At 43.7% G+C, this 21,665-nt stretch overlaps 3 protein-coding genes across 5 annotated transcripts; 2 read left to right on the top strand and 1 right to left on the bottom strand.

Moving 5' to 3' along the window:
- Window positions 1–91: 91 nt before the first annotated feature.
- LOC129860847 (protein-glutamine gamma-glutamyltransferase 2-like) lies at window positions 92–7,769 on the top strand. Its single transcript, XM_055931693.1, has 13 exons — window positions 92–191; window positions 561–743; window positions 1,682–1,909; window positions 2,004–2,122; window positions 2,270–2,398; window positions 2,512–2,689; window positions 4,326–4,455; window positions 4,551–4,654; window positions 5,135–5,377; window positions 5,467–5,742; window positions 5,839–5,999; window positions 7,023–7,159; window positions 7,427–7,769. Exons 1-13 carry the CDS (start codon window positions 182–184, stop codon window positions 7,572–7,574), a joined length of 2,046 nt encoding a protein of 681 aa, XP_055787668.1. The 5' UTR covers window positions 92–181; the 3' UTR covers window positions 7,575–7,769.
- A 180-nt stretch (window positions 7,770–7,949) lies between these two features.
- Window positions 7,950–12,274, bottom strand: LOC129860849 (regulation of nuclear pre-mRNA domain-containing protein 1B-like). 2 transcript variants are annotated; one of them, XM_055931696.1, is made up of 9 exons: window positions 12,087–12,274; window positions 11,788–11,896; window positions 11,160–11,379; window positions 10,893–11,022; window positions 10,452–10,591; window positions 10,142–10,263; window positions 9,733–9,859; window positions 9,364–9,539; window positions 7,950–9,168 (listed from the first exon to the last, which is right to left on the bottom strand). In XM_055931696.1, exons 3-9 carry the CDS (start codon window positions 11,308–11,310, stop codon window positions 9,019–9,021), a joined length of 996 nt encoding a protein of 331 aa, XP_055787671.1. In that variant the 5' UTR covers window positions 11,311–11,379; window positions 11,788–11,896; window positions 12,087–12,274; the 3' UTR covers window positions 7,950–9,018. The 2 variants fall into 2 exon arrangements, with proteins under 2 accessions (XP_055787671.1, XP_055787672.1); XM_055931697.1 differs by having other exon boundaries at window positions 11,160–11,358; window positions 11,782–11,896.
- Window positions 12,275–12,288: 14 nt separating this feature from the next.
- Window positions 12,289–21,431, top strand: tti1 (TELO2 interacting protein 1). Of its 2 annotated transcripts, none has more exons than XR_008760468.1 (8): window positions 12,289–12,395; window positions 12,713–15,040; window positions 15,221–15,388; window positions 15,740–15,885; window positions 16,048–16,222; window positions 18,141–18,345; window positions 19,421–19,508; window positions 19,659–19,745. XR_008760468.1 is itself a non-coding variant. In XM_055931692.1 (8 exons), exons 2-8 carry the CDS (start codon window positions 12,736–12,738, stop codon window positions 19,879–19,881), a joined length of 3,276 nt encoding a protein of 1,091 aa, XP_055787667.1. In that variant the 5' UTR covers window positions 12,289–12,395; window positions 12,713–12,735; the 3' UTR covers window positions 19,882–21,431. The 2 variants fall into 2 exon arrangements, 1 of the variants encoding a protein (XP_055787667.1); XM_055931692.1 differs by having other exon boundaries at window positions 16,048–16,188; window positions 19,659–21,431.
- Window positions 21,432–21,665: the final 234 nt, after the last annotated feature.

The following is a 21,665-nucleotide window of genomic DNA, read 5'->3' on the forward strand; positions in this document are numbered from 1 at the left end:
ATTTAATAATTTTGGGGAAGGAACAACGTGACTAAAACAGCTTCAAGGGGGATGTGGCCTCACAGACAACGTGGTCATATTACACATGCTACAAATATCCCTGGGCTGACATTACAGCCAGAACATCATAAAGCATACGTTCTAACGGCCCGACCAGGAACACCCGGCATTATCTAAAGTAATGGATCAAGGTAAAATAACAACGTTTCTTTAGTGTGTATCTATGTTGTATAGATAAATCCAAATATACTGTGGTTCTTCAAAGTCTTTGTCTGTGTTTTACTCATGGAAGCCCTCCAAGTTTGACAGGTTGGTGTACAGGTTGTTAAACAATTGAAATTACATATTTTGGCTAAGAAATACCATCAGCAGAAAATAAGCTTGACATTTGGGAACCTGTTGCTGATTAACATAGATTAATAAGTAATATAAGAGTTTGAAAGGGATACAAATCACTGCTTGTTAGTAATCCACAATTGTACCTGTTAAACTATACATTATTACTTAGGAAAATGGTCTTGATGATATTGAAATGTGTTTTTAATTTACTTATTTCACAGCCTTGGATATAGAGCGATGTGATTTGGAGAGTAGGATCAACAATACTACTCACCACACTGACCAGAATGGGCTTGACCGGCTGATAGTTAGAAGGGGCCTGCCCTTCACCATCACTTTGCACCTCAGATCTGGGAGTCAGTTCCAAGCAGGCGTCAGCACCTTCAGGCTCATAGTAGAGATAGGTACAGTACTGTGGACACGATACAAAGACCTCATTAGGATTGGAACATTGAGTATTTTGTCAGAAAAGCTGTATGTATATGAATTTACATTTACAGTGGGGTCTGAAATGATTGACACCCTTGATAAAGATGAGCAAAAATGATATAATAAATCCTTCTAATATTTCAAGTTGGCCATTTTATTTATACGATTCATATTAAAATTAGCAATGGCCATCTCAATCTCCGGACTTGAAACCTATTGAACACCTGTGGTTTGAATTGAAGAAGGCAGTCCATAAGAGCAGACAAAGGATATCAAGGATCTGGAAAGATTCTGTAATAAAGTCCTAAAAGATTCAGTTGATAAAGTCCTCAAACCTTCCCAATGTGTTCTCCAACTCATAAAACAATTTAGAAACAGGCTCAGTGCCATTATCCCCGCAAGGTAAGGTATTGACAGGGATTGAAAACTAGGGTGTCAATCATTTTTACACCTACCTTTTTGAGAAAAAAAGTATTTATTGTTAAACAAAATCTCTTTCTCTAGCAATTCTCTCAGCAGTCTTAGTATAAAATCATATAATTCCCTAATTTATTTTAGCATACAATACAGCTCAGTATTTGTATGATATATTATATAATTTTTGCTCATCTTTATCAAGGGTGTCAATAATTTCGGACCCCACTGTAAATGTAAATTCATATACATTAATGTAAATTCACATACATACAGTTTTGCTGACAAAATACAGAATTTTCAAGCAAGGATTCTCCAACTATATGTCAAAATCCTCTTTCTTGTGCTTTTTGAGGTGGAATGACACAAGAGTCAATAATTTCAGACCATACTGAATGTCTACGGCATCGAGAGGAATCATCTCTTCGATTTCTCTTTTCCTCAGTGTCTACAGGTGACTTGTCCCAAAGGCTTAATTCTAATTTATGTCTTTCAACAGGGCCGTTACCTAAAGAGCAATCAGGCACAAAGTCTACCTTCAGCCTGACTGACTCTGCATCAAAGACAGCCTGGAGTGCGTCCACTACTAGTCCCCCTGGAAATGTAGTCTCTCTGTCTGTGTCCTCCCCTCCTGATGTCCCCATTGGACTGTACTCCTTGACCTTGGACCAGGGCCAGAAGGTCAAACTGGGGGAGTTTGTACTGCTGTTCAATCCCTGGTGTGCCAGTAAGTCAGAGTGTTTCTTTGCACTATCATTAGACCAGGGAGCTCTGTAACAGATCTCGTCTGTAATCTGCTTGTCTATTTTTCTTGGCTACAGAGGATGCAGTATACATGGAGGAAGAGAGAGATAGGCAGGAGTATGTGTTATCCCAGGCTGGTCTCATCTACAAAGGCACAACAAAACGAATCAAAGCTTCCCCATGGACATTTGGCCAGGTATGTTGTGGTGCTTCCACAGAATAATACATTATATAATGTACATGTAGCATGCATAAGTGGAATCTGAATTAGTTGAACTATGTACAGTATGACAAGCCAGGATGAATGTATAGTTATCCCTGTCTTCCGGTTCTCCCTCTGTAGTTTGAGCCTGGGATGCTGGACATCTGTCTGAAACTCCTGGATGAGAATCCTAAATACTCGTCTGATGCCGATGCAGACTGTTCTGGAAGGAGAAACCCAGTTTATGTGACTAGGGTGATCAGTGCCATGGTATGTGTGAGCACTGAAGTACCAGGATGTGGCTGTGCTCAGACTAAACATCAGGCACTATTGACTGCAATACATCAATATAAGAAAGTAATGATTTTATCCTTGTGTATCAGATCAACAGTAATGATGACAAAGGTGTGCTAGTGGGGAACTGGTCAGGTGACTATGATGATGGTGTGAGACCCTCTCACTGGACAGACAGTGTTGCCATACTACATCAGTGGGCTGATAACTGCTGCCAGAGGGTTCGCTATGGCCAGTGTTGGGTGTTTGCTGCAGTAGCATGTACAGGTAAAAGCAAAATAACTTTGCTCAGTTCCAATGCATCTACATTGTAGAATAATAGTGAAGACATCAAGACTATGAAATAACACATATGGAATTATGTAGTAACCAAAAAAGTGTTAAACAAATCAAAATATATTTTTGATTCTTCAAAGTAGCTACCCTTTACCTTGATGACAGCTTTGCACACTCTTGGCATTCTCTCAACCAGCTTCACTTGGAATGCTTTTCCAAAAGTCTTGCAGGAGTTCCCACATATGCTGAGCACTTGATGGCTGCTTTTCCTTCACTCTGCGGTCCAACTCATCCCAAACCATCTCAATTGGGTTGAGGTTGGGTGATTGTGGAGGCCAGGTCATCTGATGCAGCACTCCACTCTCCTTCTTGGTGAAATAGCCCTAACACAGCCTGGAAGTGTGCTGGGTCATTGTCCTGTTGAAAAACAAATGATAGTCCCACTAAGTGCAAACCAGATGAGATGGTGTATCTGAATGCTGTGGTAGCCATGGAGGTTAAGTATGCCATGAATTCTAAATAAATCCCTGACAGTGTCACCTCCTCCTCCATGCTTCACGGTGGGAACCACACTTGCCGAGATCATCCAATCACATACTCTGCGTCTCACAAAGACACGGCAGTTGGAAACAAAAATCTAAAATTTGGACCGGTCTAATGTCCATTGCTCGTGTTTCTTGGCCCTAACAAGTCTCTTCTTATTGGTGTCCTTTAGTAGTGGTTTCTTTGCAGCAAATCGACCATGAAGGCCTGATTCACGCAGTCTCCTCTGAACAGTTGATGTTGAGATGTGTCTGTTACTTGAACTCTGCAGCAGAGGTAACTCTAGGTCTTCCTTTCCTGTGGCGGTCCTCATGAAAGCAAGTTTCATCACAACGCTTGATGTTTTTTGCGACTGCACTTGAAGAAACGTTCTTGAAATGTTCCGTATTGACTGACCTTCATGTCTTAAAGTAATTATCTTTGCTTGTTTGAGCTGTTCTTGCCATAATATGGACTTGGTCTTTTACCAAATAGGGCTATATTCTGTATACCACCACTACCCTGTCACAACACAACCGATTGGCTCAAATGCATTAAGAAGGAAAGAAATTCCACAAATTAACTTTTAACAAGGCACACTTGTTAATTGAAATGCATTCCAGGTGACTACCTCATGAAGCTGGTTGAGAGAATTCCAAGAGTGTGCAAAGCTGTCATCAAGGCAAAGGGTGGCTACTATGAAGAATCTAAATTCTAAAATACATTTTGATTTGTTTAACACTTTTTTGGTTACTACATGATTCCATATGTGTTATTTCATAGATTTGATGTCTTCCTTATTATTCTGCAATGTAGAAAATAATTTAAAAAAAGAAGAACCCTGCAATGAGTAGGTGTGTCCAAACTTTTGACTGGTACTGTACATAAAATAGTGAATGTATATATTTGTCTTGAAGCTGCAAGTACTAGAACACATATTTTGTCTGGTTATGAGGCAAACCCTTTAACAAGATGATTTATAGTGCATGGCTTCAATGGAAACTGTCAGGACTGTAATCTGCAGCTACTTGTAATATCTTCAGTGCCTTTCTTTAAGTGCCAAGTGATAGGAAGGTGCTGATGTGTGACTTCTTCTGTCCATAAGTTTCTCGTGCTCTGGGTATCCCGTGTCGAGTGGTTACTAACTTTGGATCCGCTCATGACACGAACAGCAACCTACTGATTGAGTTCCTGTATGATGAGGATGGAAATGATATATCTGATGATTCAGTATGGTGAGAATAATACTCTAAGCGCTACTGAAACAAAAATGCTCTATGTGATTGTGAAACAATGTTACAATGTACCTGTATTATACACTTTGTCTCAGGAACTTCCACGTGTGGGTAGATAATTGGATGGCTCGTCCTGATCTTGATGCAGGCTATGATGGCTGGCAAGCAAGTGACCCCACACCACAAGAAAAGAGTGAAGGTGATCCTGCAAATGTTAATGCACAAAAGTTATATTTCAAGTCAGACACCACCGTGTGTATGAAATTGCTTCATAGATGAAGCTGGCACTATTATCATGGCCAACGCAAGTAATGAATTAACTCACACTCTAGACACAGCCCTCTTATGTGTCTTAGAATGCAATACAATCTGTGTGATATGCCTGTTACTAGGTATTAATCCACTCAGCTGGGAGTATCTAGGTCACTTGTCACACTATCTACATCAACTCATTCAATGCAAGGTGCAACCAGTTAAGATGCATGGTAGTCTGATGTAGGCCTATCTTCAGAGATGTCCAGAGACAATTGTTGAAAGGGAAACGTTTTATGTGTTACTTTACAATTTTCAATGCGTGGTAACATGATCACATTTTAAGTTTGAATTCAGTTGACAGCTTGTCAAGGAGGCAGTGTAGTACAACAACCCACTCCATGTCCTTGGTTATTCTATTTGACAGGAGTGTTCTGCTGTGGCCCTGTCCCTCTGAAAGCCATTAAAGAGGGGGAACTAAACCTGAAGTACGACGCCCCGTTTGTGTTTGCTGAGGTCAACGCTGACGTGGTCGAGTATGTGAAGCTGACCAATGGCAGGATGGTAAAGATGGGGGGATCGTCCATTGATGTGGGGCACTTTATTAGCACCAAGGCTGTGGGCAGTGACGAGAGGCACGACATCACACACCTATACAAGCACCCTGAAGGTAGGCCACATGTCTACAGGACACATAAAATCAGACTAGTCATTGTAAATCTGTGCTAGAGATGCATTATAACTTCTGGTGGCTTTCAGGTTCTTTGCAGGAGAGAGAGGTCTATGAGAGAGCCAAGCATCACAATGAGCTCCAGCAGAAAGGAGAGGAACCAGGCCTGAAGGTGAAGATCAAGGTGTCCCCTGACATGGACATTGGGGCGGATTTTGATGTGTTTGCAGTCGTCACAAACAACACAAAGGCTGACAAGACGTGTCGTGTTATGTTTTATGCCCGAATTGTGTCCTATGATGGCAAACCAGGTGCCAATTGTGGATTTATTGAAGACTTAACCATGGAGGTTCCCACTGGAAAAGGTCAGGTTTCTTTCGTTTTACTTCGTGCCATCTACAGTATTAGCCAGAAACATGGAATGTATGTTTTTCCTGACCCTGCTATCTTCTGATCTGTAGAGAAGCGCCTTCCCCTAAGACTGGAGTATGTTGACTATGGTGACACCATAACGTCAGATAGGCTGATTCAATTGGTTCTCATTGTCATCGAATCAAGTCCCAGGGAATTCCACAAGGCAAAGAGGACCATTGTGCTGGAGAACCCAGATATAGCCATTAAGGTATTGGTTATTTTCTTTACCAATTCTTTGTAGAAATTGGGATGTTAAATCAAATAGTTCAAAATGTTTCCTTTCCTCAGATAAAGTTGATGACATTAAGTGTAATATTTACACTACCGTTCAAAAGTTTGGGGTCAGCAAAAAAATGTGTCTATACAAACTGTGTTCTTTTGCCCATCTTAATCTTTTCTTTTTATTGGCCAGTCTGAGATATGGCTTTTTCTTCGCAACTCAGCCTAGAAGGCCAGCATCCCGGAGTTGCCTCTTCACTGTTGATGTTGAGACTGGTGTTTTGAGGGTACTATTTAATGAAACTGCCAGTTGAGTACTTGTGAGGCGTCTGCTTCTCAAACTAGACACTCTAATGTAATAGTCCTCTTGCTCAGTTGTGCACCGGGGACTCCCACTCCTCTTTATATTCTAGTCAGAGCCAGTGTGTGCTGTTCTGTGAAGGGAGTAGTACACAGCAATGTACGAGATCTTCAGTTTCTTGGCAATTTCTCGCATGGAATAGCCTTCATTTCTCAGAACAAGAATAGACATGAGTTTCCGAAGAAAGTTCTTTGTTCCTAGGCATTTTGAGCCAGTAATCAAACCCACAAATTATGATGCTTCAGATGCTCAACTAGTCTAATGGCCAGTTTTATTGCTTCTTTAATCAGAACAACAGTTTTCAGCTCTGCTAACATAATTGTAAAAGGGTTCTCTAATGATCAATTAGCCTTTTAAAATGATAAACTTGGATTAGCTAACCCAACGTGCCATTGGAACACAGGAGTGATGGTTGCTGATAATGGGCCTCTGCGCCTATGTAGATATTCCATTAAAAATCAGCCGTTTCCAGCTACAATAGTCATTTACAACATTAACAATGTCTGCACTGTATTTCTGATCAATTTGATGGACAAAAAAATTGCTTTTCTTTCAAAAACAAGGACATTTCTAAGTGACCCCAAACTTTTGAACGGTAGTGTATATATTCAGAGAGGGTATAATCAGCATGTCTAACATGTTCTCCTGCAGCTCTTGGGAGAACCCAGAGTAAACCAGAAGCTGTCTGCACAAATCTCACTACAGAACCCTCTACCAGAACCCCTGCAGAACTGCTTCTTCAGTGTGATGGGAGCCGGCCTCACAGATGGAAAAATCCTCATACAGAAGTATACAAACAGTGCTGACGCACTGGATCTGTTCAATATTAGCTTGATAGCTTTTTTAGCCACTAGTCAGCAAACAATCTCCAAATATGGTAGTACAGTACAGTTGTAGTACACATGATTGTAAACTCGCTTCAAGGCCACATATCCTTCTCACATTGAAAAATAATAGAGCTCCTCTCATATAGCCTACCAGTGAACTCTGCTCTCTGCCTACATCACTGTATCCATTCCCTCATGGCCTTCCTGTTCTCTCTATTCTCCCTGCAGTGTTGGAACTGTGGGTCCAAAACAAGAGGCCAAGTACACAGTGGAATTCACACCTACTAGCATCAGGTCCAGGACCCTAACGGTAGACTTCGACAGTGACAAGCTGAGCAACATCAAGGGATACTTGAACATTGAGATAAAGGAATGAATAATATAACGGCCAACGACACTAATGGTATAATTTTTTAAAAATAGATTTGCCACATTTCAATTGCACTTCCTTGCAGTATTTTAAGACATCTGTACATTTGCTGCTGTAGCACTTAGATGAGCATTTCTAATTATTCCAGAAATACAAATATTCTATTTGTTTCACAGAAATGTGAATAACCTTTTTACATAATTTGTAAATGCTGTGAAAATCCATTGTTTTACATCAGATAGCACAACAAATCTGTCTGCACTGAATCAGAGACAAGTGTTGTGTAGAAGTAAAGCCACCTGTCAGAAGACATTGGTAAAAATATAAACACTCAAGTGTATTAATGTCACATTAGTCAGAGTATAAACCAGTCTGGACCGCTTTTCTTTTCCAATTGTTCAATTTTATTTGTATCCATGGATTTGTTTTATTACTGAAAAACTACTGCTTTAGTACATCATCTGCAAAACATCATTTCTTGGGGCAGATGTCCTTCTATTACACCTACTGCATTCTGTAACATTGGCAAGCACTTATCTCCCAGGATGCATCACCCAAACTAAAGAGATCACAGAAATCAGATTGTCAACCATTGTAAAACTGAGTTAACGATTGACTCCTGAGGAAGGAAGGACTGCAGCAGTGACAGAATGAGCCAGTTCAGATTCTGATACTCTGTCAAGTCTGAATAATGCGGACTAATTGGTGGCCAAGTCCTGAAAAGCACCAGTCTGCTAGTTAGTTTGACATTGGTACCAAGTGATGCAATCATCAAAGACCATTTTATGGACACGTGTTTCCAAGTGAATGTAAGTCAGTGTCTCCATCTGCCCCAAGTTTGCTCTAATAACTTCTATCAACCACATGTCTGAGGGCTAAAATATTTCACATTGGATTGAGAAAAACTAACACATGGTTGTAATGGTATCGACTGATGATTGGTATGCATGACAATTCAAAACATGTTTGATGACAGACCTGAAAAGAAGGATACTGTTGTGTGTTGAGCTGGAATTATGGAAGATGAAAATAACATCACAACCAAAATATAACCTACATAGAAAAAACATCCCCCCTCCCCAACATTACAAAATCAACCAACTTTAAAGCCATTAAAATAAACGAGATGCATCTCTTCACAAAGATCTAGTGGGTGTGTGAGCCACCATCCCACCATACGAGCACAAAAACGCAGAAAAATGGGGATTGGCTGATGACCAACACTTCTCTTCTTTCCAACGCAGAATCAGTTAGCTGGCGTTCGACTGGCATTCAGAATAAAAACAAACAGGAGATATTTGTCCAAGCTGGTGGAACGGAATCATCAACAACCATTGTCTCTCCCACCAGGGATGTCCCCAAGCTTCCACTGTCCCTCTGAGTCTCTCCCTAGGGTTCAGTAGCTAGAGAGCAGGTTCAACAGTGTGTGCCCTGGCAAGAGGCAGGGAGCTCAGTCGGTGGAGAACAGGTCTCCAGCAGAGGGTAGAGGGGCCAGACCTCCCGTCACATTGGGTAGCAGAGAGAGGTCAGGCAGGCTCTGTATGTGGGACTTGAGGTCCTTGCGCACCTGGGTGACCCGTGCCAGCTTCTGTTTGAACTCCTGCAATACAAAGAACGCTACTGATGTCAAACGGTAAACAGTTCAGATGGGTTCACTGCGTACTTCTTCTAAACAAGCCAAGTAAATTACAAATCTGCTGTAATTTGATAATGGGAACATAAATATTTCCACATTCCAATTGCTTGTTTGTAACAAGAGACAAGTAAAACAGTGATTTAGATGGTTTAGACATGCCTCCAGTTTCTTCTCCCTCTCGGTGAGGGCTTCCTTCTGGCTACCGATGTACTCTGTCAGCATGCGCGCTAGCTGCCTCCTGTCCTCCAGCTCAGCAGCCAGACGTCCGTTATACTCAGCCAGCAGTAGACAGGCCTCATCCACTGTCTTGGACAGTTTATCAGCTGCCTCCTTATCTATAAGGACAGGGTGAGTCAAGTCAACAGGGTGGAATGTTGCCTTAAGCACAATATCGAAAACTATTTAATTCACCAAATTTAAGTTTGAAAAAATAATCCCTAGGCCTACAATACACATTGAGTTTGGAGATAGGCGGGGACAAAAGTTCACTTGTGCTCCAGATACCATGAAGACTCCTTCAGGACTTACCAGTGATCTTCTCTAGCAGGGACACATCCTGCACCTCCTGTGGCAGAGAGGCAATCTTCTGGCGCACAGCAGCATCACCCGAGGCCGCATTCTCCAGGTCCTGCAGGGCTTTGACCAGCTCCTCCGTCTGAGGGGAGGATGGGGGAAGAAGTGAAGGGTGTGTGAATACCAAAGCTGTGGGTATCAATCTCCAATCTGGAGAATGTTTCTAAAACACAATTCACAACCAAAGTACAAAAATGAGAATTTTCCAAATCATGAGTCCATTGGACATCTATGGATCACTGACACCTAGTGGAGAGTTGGGAGATAATTACAACTAGTGTGAAAAGCTGTCACATTCCAGTGTAATAAGCAAAGCACTGGTGAATGGGCTAAAGACATATGGAGTTGTGTTAGTTCTGTCTACCAGCTGTGGCCCTGAGATGTGTGAATCCTGTGGGGACATGTGGCCCCTGTAGTCATCATCTTCTTCCTCTTCTTCCAGCTCCTGGATTTTCTGATAGGTCCGTTTAGGGGCCTTCTTCTCTTCTGTAAAAAATACCACAGATTTATACAAAAACAACCAATTGGAAGTTGATGTTGCGTGAGAATTCTGACATCCAAATACACACACACACACACACATACATATATATATAGGAAACATGCTGTCACCAGTAAGTCATTTAGTAAAGCTGAACTGCTACATCAGTGATAACCTAGGGGACTGACCGTACCTGTGGGTTGGTGTTGGGGGCTGTTAGAGTCTTCGATGGCGAGTTTCAGCTGCTGGATGAACTCTACCTTGTAGAGGCTGCGCTCCTGCCAGATAGTGAGCAGCCTGTCCATGGGTCTTCTACAGCCATCATCAGCCTCTCTGAGGGAGAGAGAGAGAAAAAGAGAGATTCATCATGAAATTCAACTCTTCCTAGCCAAGCAACTCAATAAGTTATTTGATTCTCTTGGTTATTGTCTTGTTATACTGCTGTAGCAGTAGCAGTGTACTCCACTTACCAATGTTTATAAGCAGGTTAATGGCTTACTGATGTAGCTAGACCAACCCTCCAATGCAAACATGGTATACTAAAACATAGGCCTGCAGCACAAGTCTCTTAACGGAACATTTCAGTGTGAGAGAAAAGTTTAGCTCTGAAACTGTATCATCCCAAACCACATACCTTGCAACATGAGAGCAAGCATCAACAAGGACCGTCTCAAAGTCTTTGGCGAACTCTGGACCTTTCTTCTTGCTGTTTTGAATCACGTCATTGGCAAGATAAAGGAAAGTCAACTTCCTGCTGCTTTTTGCTGATAGAAAAATACAGAAAGTAGACAAACTAAATAACAGTGTTTGGCATACTTCAAGTCACATATTAACGTTTCAGTGTGTAACTAGCTGTGGTAGACAATATTGTCGAGGTGGCAAAGTTCATAAGTTCTCTCACCTTTCTTCAGTTCTCTGTGCCATACTTTGACGATGAGCGACGAGTGTTTGCGATGATGAATGATCCACAGAGACAGCGTCTGAACGCTCTGCTGAGAGTTGCTGAGCTCCGAAAGCTTCTTCTCCAACGCAGACTCAGAAAATGATGACATGATGTGCCCAGAGGTATCTCTTTGATATGCCTCACCCCACAACTGTTTCTTGGACGTTAACTAAGGAAACTAGCAATGTCATCAAAAACAAAGTTCCAGCCAGTTAGCCATGCAACCTGCTAATGTTATGCATGAAACACCCTAACGTTAGCTACCCAAACGTCTGTTTGTCCATGCTTCTCGAGTCTTCCTTAATTTAACTACCTACAAAAACGTGTTAAATTATGCAATCGCCTTTACATTGATGAGTTCGCAATCTAGTAAACGTGTTTGTCCTCGCTATCTAACGTTAACGTTATATTATCTATTTACAAATAGCCATCTAGAAAGTCCTAGTTAGATAGCGTTAGCCTAGCGAGTTAGCTAACCTATTCACTGGGTTTGTTTTCTCTCTAGCTACTCTGGGATACTAGTTGCAAGTTCATTACCAATACATCCATTCACAGTCTAGTAAATGTGCCGTTTCAATACACATACATGTCGCTATACCGTCACTCCGTCAGCCAGCTGTCTTTCTAAAAGTCTCTGGATCTCTTCAAAGATGGCCGCTTGACCTTTCACCCGACACAGTCACACCGTACAAAACCTGTTCAAAAAACGTTGCAGAGTATCTGGTGAAATTAGATCATTACTTGAAATATTCTAAAATTATTGTCACGTGTAGCTATATTAAACGACATACAATTACATGCAAATTAGCTAGCTAAATCAACCGGTGTCGGTCAAGTATCATCAGGCTTAGCTAGGGGTGGAAAACGACAAAGATGCAATCGTACCGTTTCCTTTAGAAAGTTTTGCAGGTCAAAAAATTGAAGTGCAGCGAAGTAAACTTTGACCCCAAAATATGTTTAAATATAATTCATTTACAAGAATATAATTCATTTACAAGTATTAACTGCACCAAAGCAAGCAAGCTAGCTAACAAGCATGGTAAACACAGCTATGCGACGCAGGATAATGACGTAGCTACAGGGAAAAGTGACGCTTATGTGACAGCCAGCTAGGACAGTCTTCATTCAGTTTCAGTGCTGTATCTCGAAAGGAGTTCGTCTCAGATGTCCGTCACAAAATATTTACAAACAAAGGTAAGCTAATTTGAAGCTTACTTTGTTAGGTTACTCTTGCTTTGGCATTTACGCATTCCATTAGATAGCTAGCTTTCTGTCTATCTAACGGTAACGTTACCTTTAGCAAGGATGGCCAGGAAAAGTTCTGTTTTGGGGTGACTAGTAAAGGACCAAAGTTAGGCCTATAAGATGAACATTTAGGTAACTGAAGCTATTATTCTGATAGTCAAAATCATTGTAATGCATTGAGCATGTCTACTGCTAAACTGCATCCCACTACTGCATCCCAAAACAGTTTATGATCAGATGACCAATATCATCATTCTCTCTTTCAGTGAGTGACATCTGTCTTCAAAGAATGGACCATCAGATTGACGACCCAAAGCTTGCTTTTGCTTACCTCCGTCCAGCCTGTGTGCTCCTAACTCGTGAGCCCACGGTGGGCAATGTGGAAACCCTGAGCACACAGCTGAGGCATGTAAATCATGGAACTCTGCAGCAGCTGCAGGACTATGTCCTTTTTCCTCTCCGCTTCATCCTGAAAATCCCTGGCCCCAAGCGGGATGGCTTGATCCAGGCTGTGGCCGAGGCCATGGGATATGTCCTGGAGAACACCTGTGTACGGAGCTGGGAGACGCTGAGGGACCTTCTCTCTGAGCTCTGCCTCTGCCTCTGCTCCCCCACGGACCCAGGGAAGCCAGCACCTACCTCAGAGGAGCTGAGAGCTGCAGTACTGAGGTGCCTGGATGCTCTGCTCCATGCAGCCTATGGTGACGTGGTCTTCAAGCTGTTTGAGCCCATCATGCTGCCTGGCCTTGGGGCTGCTATCTCCCTGCTGCTGGCACTGGGAGAGCAGGAGAAGTCCCGCACCGTGCAGGCTGCTGCTCTGAAATGCCTGCAGGCCCTGACCCTCCAGTGTGACTGTTCTATGGACCATGTGTTGGTGGGTCAGAAGGAGAGGCGTATCCTAGGCAGTACCATGGCTTCTTTCTTACCTGGGATCACCATCGCTGTGAGCCGTGTGATCACTGGCGATATGAGACATGGACATGCTGTCACAGTTAGGGCCATTAAGGTGTGGTTCAAGACAGTGGGATTGGTGATGGCTGACGACCAGCTTCAGAACACAGGGACTGGGGAGAGACAGCTGTGGGAACTGGGGAGAGTATGGGAGCTGGTAGTGCAGAGAACTCAGGACTGGGTGCGAAACACCTCTGGGAGGCTGGCCTTACTGTTAAAAAAGATCATCTCCTGCACCTCAGCCCATCAGCACTGGAGAGTGAGGCTTGAGATGGTGAACTTCTCAGACCACCTCCTGGCCAACTGTAGCTCCTCCCTGGGTGAGTGTGTGGGCCCCCTCCTGGAGGCTCTGGTGGGGGCTGTGAACGATGAGGAGCCCACTGTGAGGGAGAGGTGTGAAGCTGCCCTGAGGGAGGTGGCAGAGAGGCATCAGAGCTCAGATAGTAACAACCAGGCCTTTACTGACGTGCTGTCAGAGAACCTCCACTCCCTGGCCACCTCGCTGCCGCGCCTCATGAGGACATCTGATGACCAGCGTAAGGTGTTTGTCCTCAACGTGTTCCTAGGCTACCTCAAAATCCTGGGCCCCAAGGTGATAGTGGTACTCAACTCGGCGGCCCACCTCCAGCGGGTGTCCAAGGCCCTGATGCAGGTGTTGGAGTTAGACGTGATGGACGTACGCATCGTGGAGGAGAGGAGCTCTGCCGTAACTGTGGAGACGGGGCCCGGACCACATGGGGCACATGCTCAGAGGAGGCACTTCCTCTACTTCACAGACAAAAGAATCTTATCCCTGCTCAAGGAGATCTGCAGGGTGTTAGGTTACTATGGGAACGTCTATCTCCTAGTAGATCACTTCATGGATCTGTACAAGGAGTCGTCAGTCTACAGGAAGCAAGCTGCAATGGTGCTGAATGAGGTGATCACAGGAGCAGCAGGCATCGGTGTGGCAGGAGGCCAGGAGAGGCAGGGAGTGCCCAGTCAGGAGGACCTGAAAGCAGTAGTAGAATCCATCATAGAGGAGTACATCTGCCTGAGCCACTGGCACCTGCCAACCCTTATTGGTGAGGAGTCAGACAGAGGGGAACAGGAGCAGCAAACTCAGTTTAGTCTCTTCTCCATATCTAATGGGGTTGAAGGGAAAGGGAATCCCCTCCAGTTGGTCCAAGCAGTCCACAAGAGCTCCACCATCCACGAGCTGAACAGCAACATCTGGCAGATCTGCATCCAGTTGGAGGGGATAGGCTGCTTCGCCCAGGCCTTGGGGATGGACTTCCGTCTCATTCTGATGACATCACTGTACCCGGTTCTGGAGAAGGCCGGGGATGAAACCCTGATGGTCAGCCAGGCAGCGCTGGATGCCATGTGGGATATCAGCCAGGCCTGTGGATACGCCTCCCTGAAGGAGCTGATCAATGAGAACTCAGATTACCTGCTGAACGACGTGTCTTTGAACCTCCAGAGGCTGGGTGTCCACCCCCATGCCCCCAGGGTCCTCACCGTCATGTTCAGTCACTCCGACCCCAGCCTGCTGCCTCTGGTGGGGGACATAGTCCAGGACGTGCTGATGGCTCTGGACATGAGCTACGACGAGACATCCCCTCTGTTCTGCACTGTACTGCACTCACTTATGAAGGCTCTAGGTATAGTTTCCACATCCTCTTAAATGTTTTCCCTAGTTTATAACATTGTTATCACCATGTCATGGCATGCTTTTGAATTAGAGAACTCAGGGAAAATTGAAACGCAGGACACAAAATGACAACCTTTAGCTAACACAGCCTAAGTAACACAATCTTAATCATGTTGCTTTTCCAATACAGCGAGGTGGTTCCCATCTAGTGTTGCGGGAACAAGTGACGCTTTGGGAACCAAGAAGGTGTGGCGTGAGCAGGACCAGCTGAATGTGCGGCAGTTTCTCCTGGACTACCACAAACAGAAGGAGCTGGCAGTGGGCATCGGGGCAGAGGAGGAGGGCACCGAGCACCCAGGTTAGTTAGGGCTCTCTCTGACTGCCACACTATTCCCCTGAAAACAAAGTTCTCACATTAATGATGCACAACATTAGCGCTGTGCTTGGTGAAGGTTCTCAACACTACTGTACCGTGTCAGACCTGAATAAGTTTGACTCGTGCTGTTTTCCTCATAGCTAGGTCTGAGTCATCACACTGCTTTTTAGGCATCGGGACGATTTTGTGTGGTGTGCTGCTGTAACAGTTAGTCATGTTTAAAAAATGTCAATTGAAAACTGTGCAACAGAAATCAGAACCCATCAGTGTTATGTGTCGCTGCGTTTCTAGCACTGAATTCAAACGTGTATTATTATTTTAATTTTAATTCAGAGCTCCCGCCAAGCATGGACTGTGAAGAGGATATGGATGGTCCTGATGTGAAAGTTGAGCTTCCAGCCCACATCACCATAGCTAAAGACGTCATGGAGCGCTGCATTCACCTGCTCTCAGACCCCAGCCTGAGACTCAGACTCAAGGTAGTCCTCTAGATTGTTTTGAATTCAAAGATACGTAGCTTGAAAACTAAAGACCAGAGAGTTCAATAAAATACAAGCCTCTGCCACATGTTGCTGTCACGTGTGCTCACTATCGCCAATTCTGTGAGTCCTGACCCAGGTTTTTGGTTTGGTTTGTTGCAGGTCCTGGATGTGTTGGAACTGTGTGTGTGTGTGCTAAGTCAGAAGGAGAATGAGTTACTGCCCATGGCCCACCGCTGCTGGCCTGCCCTGCTGCTCAGACTTACTGCTGATGACCCATTAGCTGTCCTCCGAGCCTTCAGGGTGTCTATTTCACTACTGCTCCCACCTTCACTCAGTTAAATAATCATAATTTCCTGTTTACATAATACATAGTTGATTACATAATTAGGACAAAGTACATTTGTTGGTCAGGTCCATAAGTATTTGGACAGTGACACAATTTGCATTATTTTGTCTCTGTACCCCACCACAATGGATTTGAAAGGAAACAATCAAGATGTGCTTTAAGTGTAGACTTTCATCTTTAATTTAAGGTTTTGTCAAAATTATTGGATGAGCCGTGTAGGAATTACAGCCATTTTAATACATAGCCCCCCCTCCCAATTTTAGGGGCTCAAAAGTATTTTGACAAACAAACATAATCATAAATTAAATTGTGAGTTTTAATATTTGGTTGCAAATCCTTTGCAGTCAATGATTGGCTGAAGTCTGGAACCCATAAACATCGCCAGATGCTGGGTTTCTTCCCTGGTGATGCTCTGCCAGGCCTTTACTGCAGCTGTCTTCAGTTTCTGCTTGTTCTTGGGACGTTTTGCCTTCAGCAAGTGAAATGCATGCTCAATTGGCTTCAGGTCAGGTGATTGACTTGGCCATTGCAGAACATTCCACTTCTTCGTCTTAAAAAATGATTGCGTTGCTTTTGCAGTATGCTTCGGGTCATTGTCCATCTGCACTGTGAAGTGACGTCCAATGAGTTTTGAAGCATTTGGCTGAATCTGAGCAGATAATATACAGTGGGGAGAACAAGTATTTGATACACTGCCGATTTTGCAGGTTTTTCTACTTACAAAGCATGTAGAGGTCTGTAATTTTTATCATAGGTACACTTCAACTGTGAGAGACGGAATCTAAAACAAAAATCCGGAAAATCACATTGTATGATTTTTAAGTCATTAATTTGCATTTTATTGCATGACATAAGTATTTGATCACGTACCAACCAGTAAGAATTCCGGCTCTCACAGACCTGTTAGTTTTTCTTTAAGGAGCCCTCCTGTTCTCCACACATTACCTGTATTAACTGCACCTGTTTGAACTCGTTACCTGTATAAAAGACACCTGTCCACACAAAATTGGCAGTGTATCAAATACTTGTTCTCCCACTGTAGCCCTAAACACTTCAGAATTCATCCTGCTGCCTTTGTCACCATGCTTCACAGATGAGGTGTTATGCTTCGGATCATGTGCAGTTCCGTCCCTTTTCCATTCTCTTCTCTTCCCATCATTTGGGTACAAGTCGATCTTTGTCTCATCTGTCTATAGGACGTTGTTCCTGAACTGTACAGGCTTTTATAGATGTTTTTTGGCAAACTAATCTGGTCTTCCTGTTTTTGAGGCTTACCAATGGTTTACATTTTGTGGTAAACCCTCTGCATTTACTCTGGTGAAGTGTTCTCTTGATTTGTTGACTTTGACACAGATACGCCTACCTCCTGGAGGGTGTCCTTGATCTGGCCAACTGTTGTGAAGGGTTTTTTTCTTCACCAGGGAAATAATTATTCTGTCACCACAGTTGTTTTCCGTTTTTTTCCGGGACTTTTGGTGGCCGGTTGGGATACAGCCTGGAGTCGAACCAGGGTGTCTGTAGTGACGCCTCTAGCACTGAGATGCAGTGCCTTAGACCGCTGCGCCACTCGGGAGCCGCGAGTGTAAATGAACTAATGAGGGAATAACACAGATGGAACAGCTGAGAAGCCAATTGTCCAGTTACTTTTGGTCCCTTAAAAAGAGGGCGACCACATATAAAAATTGCTGTAATTGCTACACCGTTCAACCGATTTGTAATACTCAAATTAAAGCTGAAAGTCTGCACTTTCAACTCATATTCATTATTTAATTTCAACTCCAATATGCTGTGGTAGACAGCTAAAATAATAATAACTTGGTCAATGTCCAAATATTTATGGACCTGACTGTATACATATGATTCACCTAGAACAGTTGGTATTTATAACGATGTATTTTCTCTCTAGGTTTTGTGCACATTGGGGGAAACCTGCAGAGATTTCCTGAGGAAGAGGGTGTCAAAAGAGGTGATCCCCAAGCTGACTGCCTGGCTGTCCAAACAGGCGCCAGTGAGTGCCAGGGCTGGCCCAGTCTACAGCCACACCCTGGCCTACAAGTTACAGCTGGCTGTGCTGCAGGGCCTGGGGGCTCTCTGCCTTCATCTGGACCTAGGTAGGCAGGTCACCAACACCCTCCTTTCCTTAGTCTAGGAGACGCTCAGCTTTATTTTCATAATTTTTTAGGGAATGTTAAAGCGGTAACGCTTTTTGTCCACTATGTGTCACTATTGCACTGTTTTGGAATTACACGGGTGTATCCTATAGACTGCATTGAATGGTGTATGTTCATGTACATTTCCCCAACCAAGCTCCCAAGGGAGACAGACATTGCTGTTGCCTTAGTCAAGGGATATCGAGACACACAAGGCAGGGCCAGCATGACACCCACCGTTTGGATACACCTCACCTAGCTGAGCCGATTCATGGTCTTCTCTGTCCTTGGTCTGTGAAGACGCTACCTCCCTTCACATCAGCCCCAGAGGAATACAGCTGAGTCGGTTTCAGTTGAGACACAGAGACAGAGGCTGCTGCAACAGAAATAGTAGAACACACTGGTTAACATCAGCTCCACCTCACCGCTGGGGCATCTCCAGAAAGGCAATTATGATATTGTGATACGCTTTTAAGTTTATTTACACCAAAAGAGAAACACCTGGGCTGGTCTCTCCCTCAGTATTTATTTTCTGTGTTCACCTCTTGGTTCCACAGAAAAGAGGGGGATAGGTATACTGGATAAAATGAATTCTGAAATAATCCCATTTATCTTTTCAAATATGCACCAATGTTTTCTGACACAACGAGCAGGCTGGTTTTTCACCCGTCTGGGTTGAATTGCCAAATAAGAAAAGCTTTAGCAAGAAGCGAGAAAGCTTATTTTGAAATTAGGTTTGAATGGCGGCCAAGTTAGGAGCTTAGGGAATACGTGTCTGGGGTCGGGGGAATGGGGAGGGGACTACTACAAAGTGATGGAGTTGCCATGGTTATGAAAGGTACTGAGAGTGGGGAGTGGATGTGTGAAATCCGGAGATGGAGGCAGGCGCTGTGAAATTCCCAGGTCATTTCAGTATTTTCTTCCCCTCAACACTATCTCCATTTCCTTTTTTCTTTTCCCTTTTTTTTTTTTTTTTTTTTCTTTTCCTTGGTTTTCCTTCTGGTATATATGTGGTATATCTGAGTTGTATTTGCAGGGGACTCAGATATGGATGCTGTAACTGAATCCTGCCTGCCCTACCTCAGCTGCAGACAGCCACCCAAACTGCAAGAGGCCTGTCTGAGGTATGTTTGTATTGCAATAATAAATCTAGCAGTACAATTAAAAGCCCATTTTTATCTGGTACCATCATATGACCTTATGTTTTAGAGTTAGCTTTCTATTATCATTTTATTCAGTTGAATTTATCAATGTGCTATCTCTATTCTGTGTAGTGTCTTCCTCCGCCTAATAGAAGTGGATCCTGATGCCTTCTGGTTGACTCTGAACGAGCTGTACTGTCCCTGCTCCTACAACCCGCCCCACCCTGACCTGCAGCCTGTGGAGCTAAGTGGGATGGGCCTCCCGAGGAATGAATACACAGATAATGTCTTGAAACTCCTGGAGGACTTTGGCTTGCCTGAGGACACACAGCCAGCAGGGATCCAGATCCAATGAGCTGCGCTGATGAACAGTACCCCAGTCATCCACCCGTCTGTCCCCAAGTAGAGAAAGGAACACTACACTGACGACAGCCTCAGGAGAGCATAGCTTGTCCTAGTCTTCCCCCAACCTCTTTTCAGGGACTCTGCCTTGCAGACTTCATCCTATAGTTTAACAGTGACTTTGAAACACCAAAATGTTAAGTGCTGATTCTGTTGTGTTGGTTAAGGGTGTACATATTCCAATGTGCTGCCAAGGGATGGACAAACGACCAGTATTTTGAATGTAAAGGAAAAAAAGTATTAGTAATTAATAGTCCTCTTTTTAATAAACAATTATTGTTTTTTTTATTATAACAGAAATGCATTTTTCCTGACCTCTTCGTTGTAACTGCTTAGCCTTTCATACAAGTAGCTGTAGCAATCTATGCCATAATTGAGCTTTTCTACCGTAAGTAGAGTGGCAGAGCTTTCATTTGCCTGCAAATCTGGCTTTGTTTAAATGTATGTTATTTTTTTCACCAGGTAGGCCAGTTGAGAACAAGTTCTCATTTACAACTGCGACCTGGCCAAGATAAAGCAAAGCAGTGCAACACAACAACACAGAGTTACACGTGGGATAAACAAAAGTACAGTCAATAACACAATAGGAAAATCTATATACAGTGTGTGCAAATGGATTAAGGAGGTAAGACAATAAATCAAATCAAGTTTATTTTATATAGCCCTTCGTACATCAGCTAATATCTCAAAGTGCTGTACAGAAACCCAGCCTAAAACCCCAAACAGCAAGCAATGCAGGTGTAGAAGCACGGCAGATAGGAAAAAGTCCCTAGAAAGGCCAAAACCTAGAGAGGAACCAGGCTATGAGGGGTGGCCAGTCCTCTTCTGGCTGTGCCGGGTGGAGATTATAACAGAACATGGCCAAGATGTTCAAATGTTCAGAAATGACCAGCATGGTCAAATAATAATCAGGAGTAAATGTCAGTTGGCTTTTCATAGCCGATCATTAAGAGTATCTCTACCGCTCCTGCGCTCTCTAGAGAGTTGAAAACAGCAGGTCTGGGACAGGTAGCACGTCCGGTGGACAGGTCAGGGTTCCATAGCCGCAGGCAGAACAGTTTAAACTGGAACAGCAGCAAGGCCAGGTGGGTTGGGGACAGCAAGGAGTCATCATGCCCGGTAGTCCTGACGCATGGTCCTAGGGCTCAGGTCCTCCGAGAGAGAGAAAGAAAGAGAGAAGGTGAGAATTAGAGAGAGCATACTTAAATTCACACAGGACACCGGATAAGACAGGAGAAGTACTCCAGATATAACCAACTGACCCTAGCCCCCCGACACATAAACTACTGCAGCATAAATACTGGAGGCTGAGACAGGAGGGGTCAGGAGACACTGTGGCCCCATCCGATGATACCCCCGGACAGGGCCAAACAGGAAGGATATAACCCCACCCACTTTGCCAAAGCACAGCCCCCACACCACTAGAGGGATAACTTCAACCACCAACTTACCATCCTGAGACAAGGCCGAGTATAGCCCACAAAGATCTCCACCATAGCACAAACCAAGGGGGGGGGGGGGGTGCCAACCCAGATGGCGCCCCCGATAGGCCATATTAGTGAAATAATTACAATTTAGCAAATTAACACTGGAGTGATAGATGTGCAGATGATGATGTAGAAGTAGAAATACTGGTGTGCAAAAAAAGTAAATAAAACAATATGGGGATGAGTTAGGTAGTGGATGGGCTATTTTTATTATTATTATTATTGGGCTGTGTACAGCCCATCTGAGGGA

The sequence above is a fragment of the Salvelinus fontinalis genome, chromosome 8 (genome assembly GCF_029448725.1).
Source record: "Salvelinus fontinalis isolate EN_2023a chromosome 8, ASM2944872v1, whole genome shotgun sequence".
NCBI classification, from domain to species: domain Eukaryota; kingdom Metazoa; phylum Chordata; class Actinopteri; order Salmoniformes; family Salmonidae; genus Salvelinus; species Salvelinus fontinalis.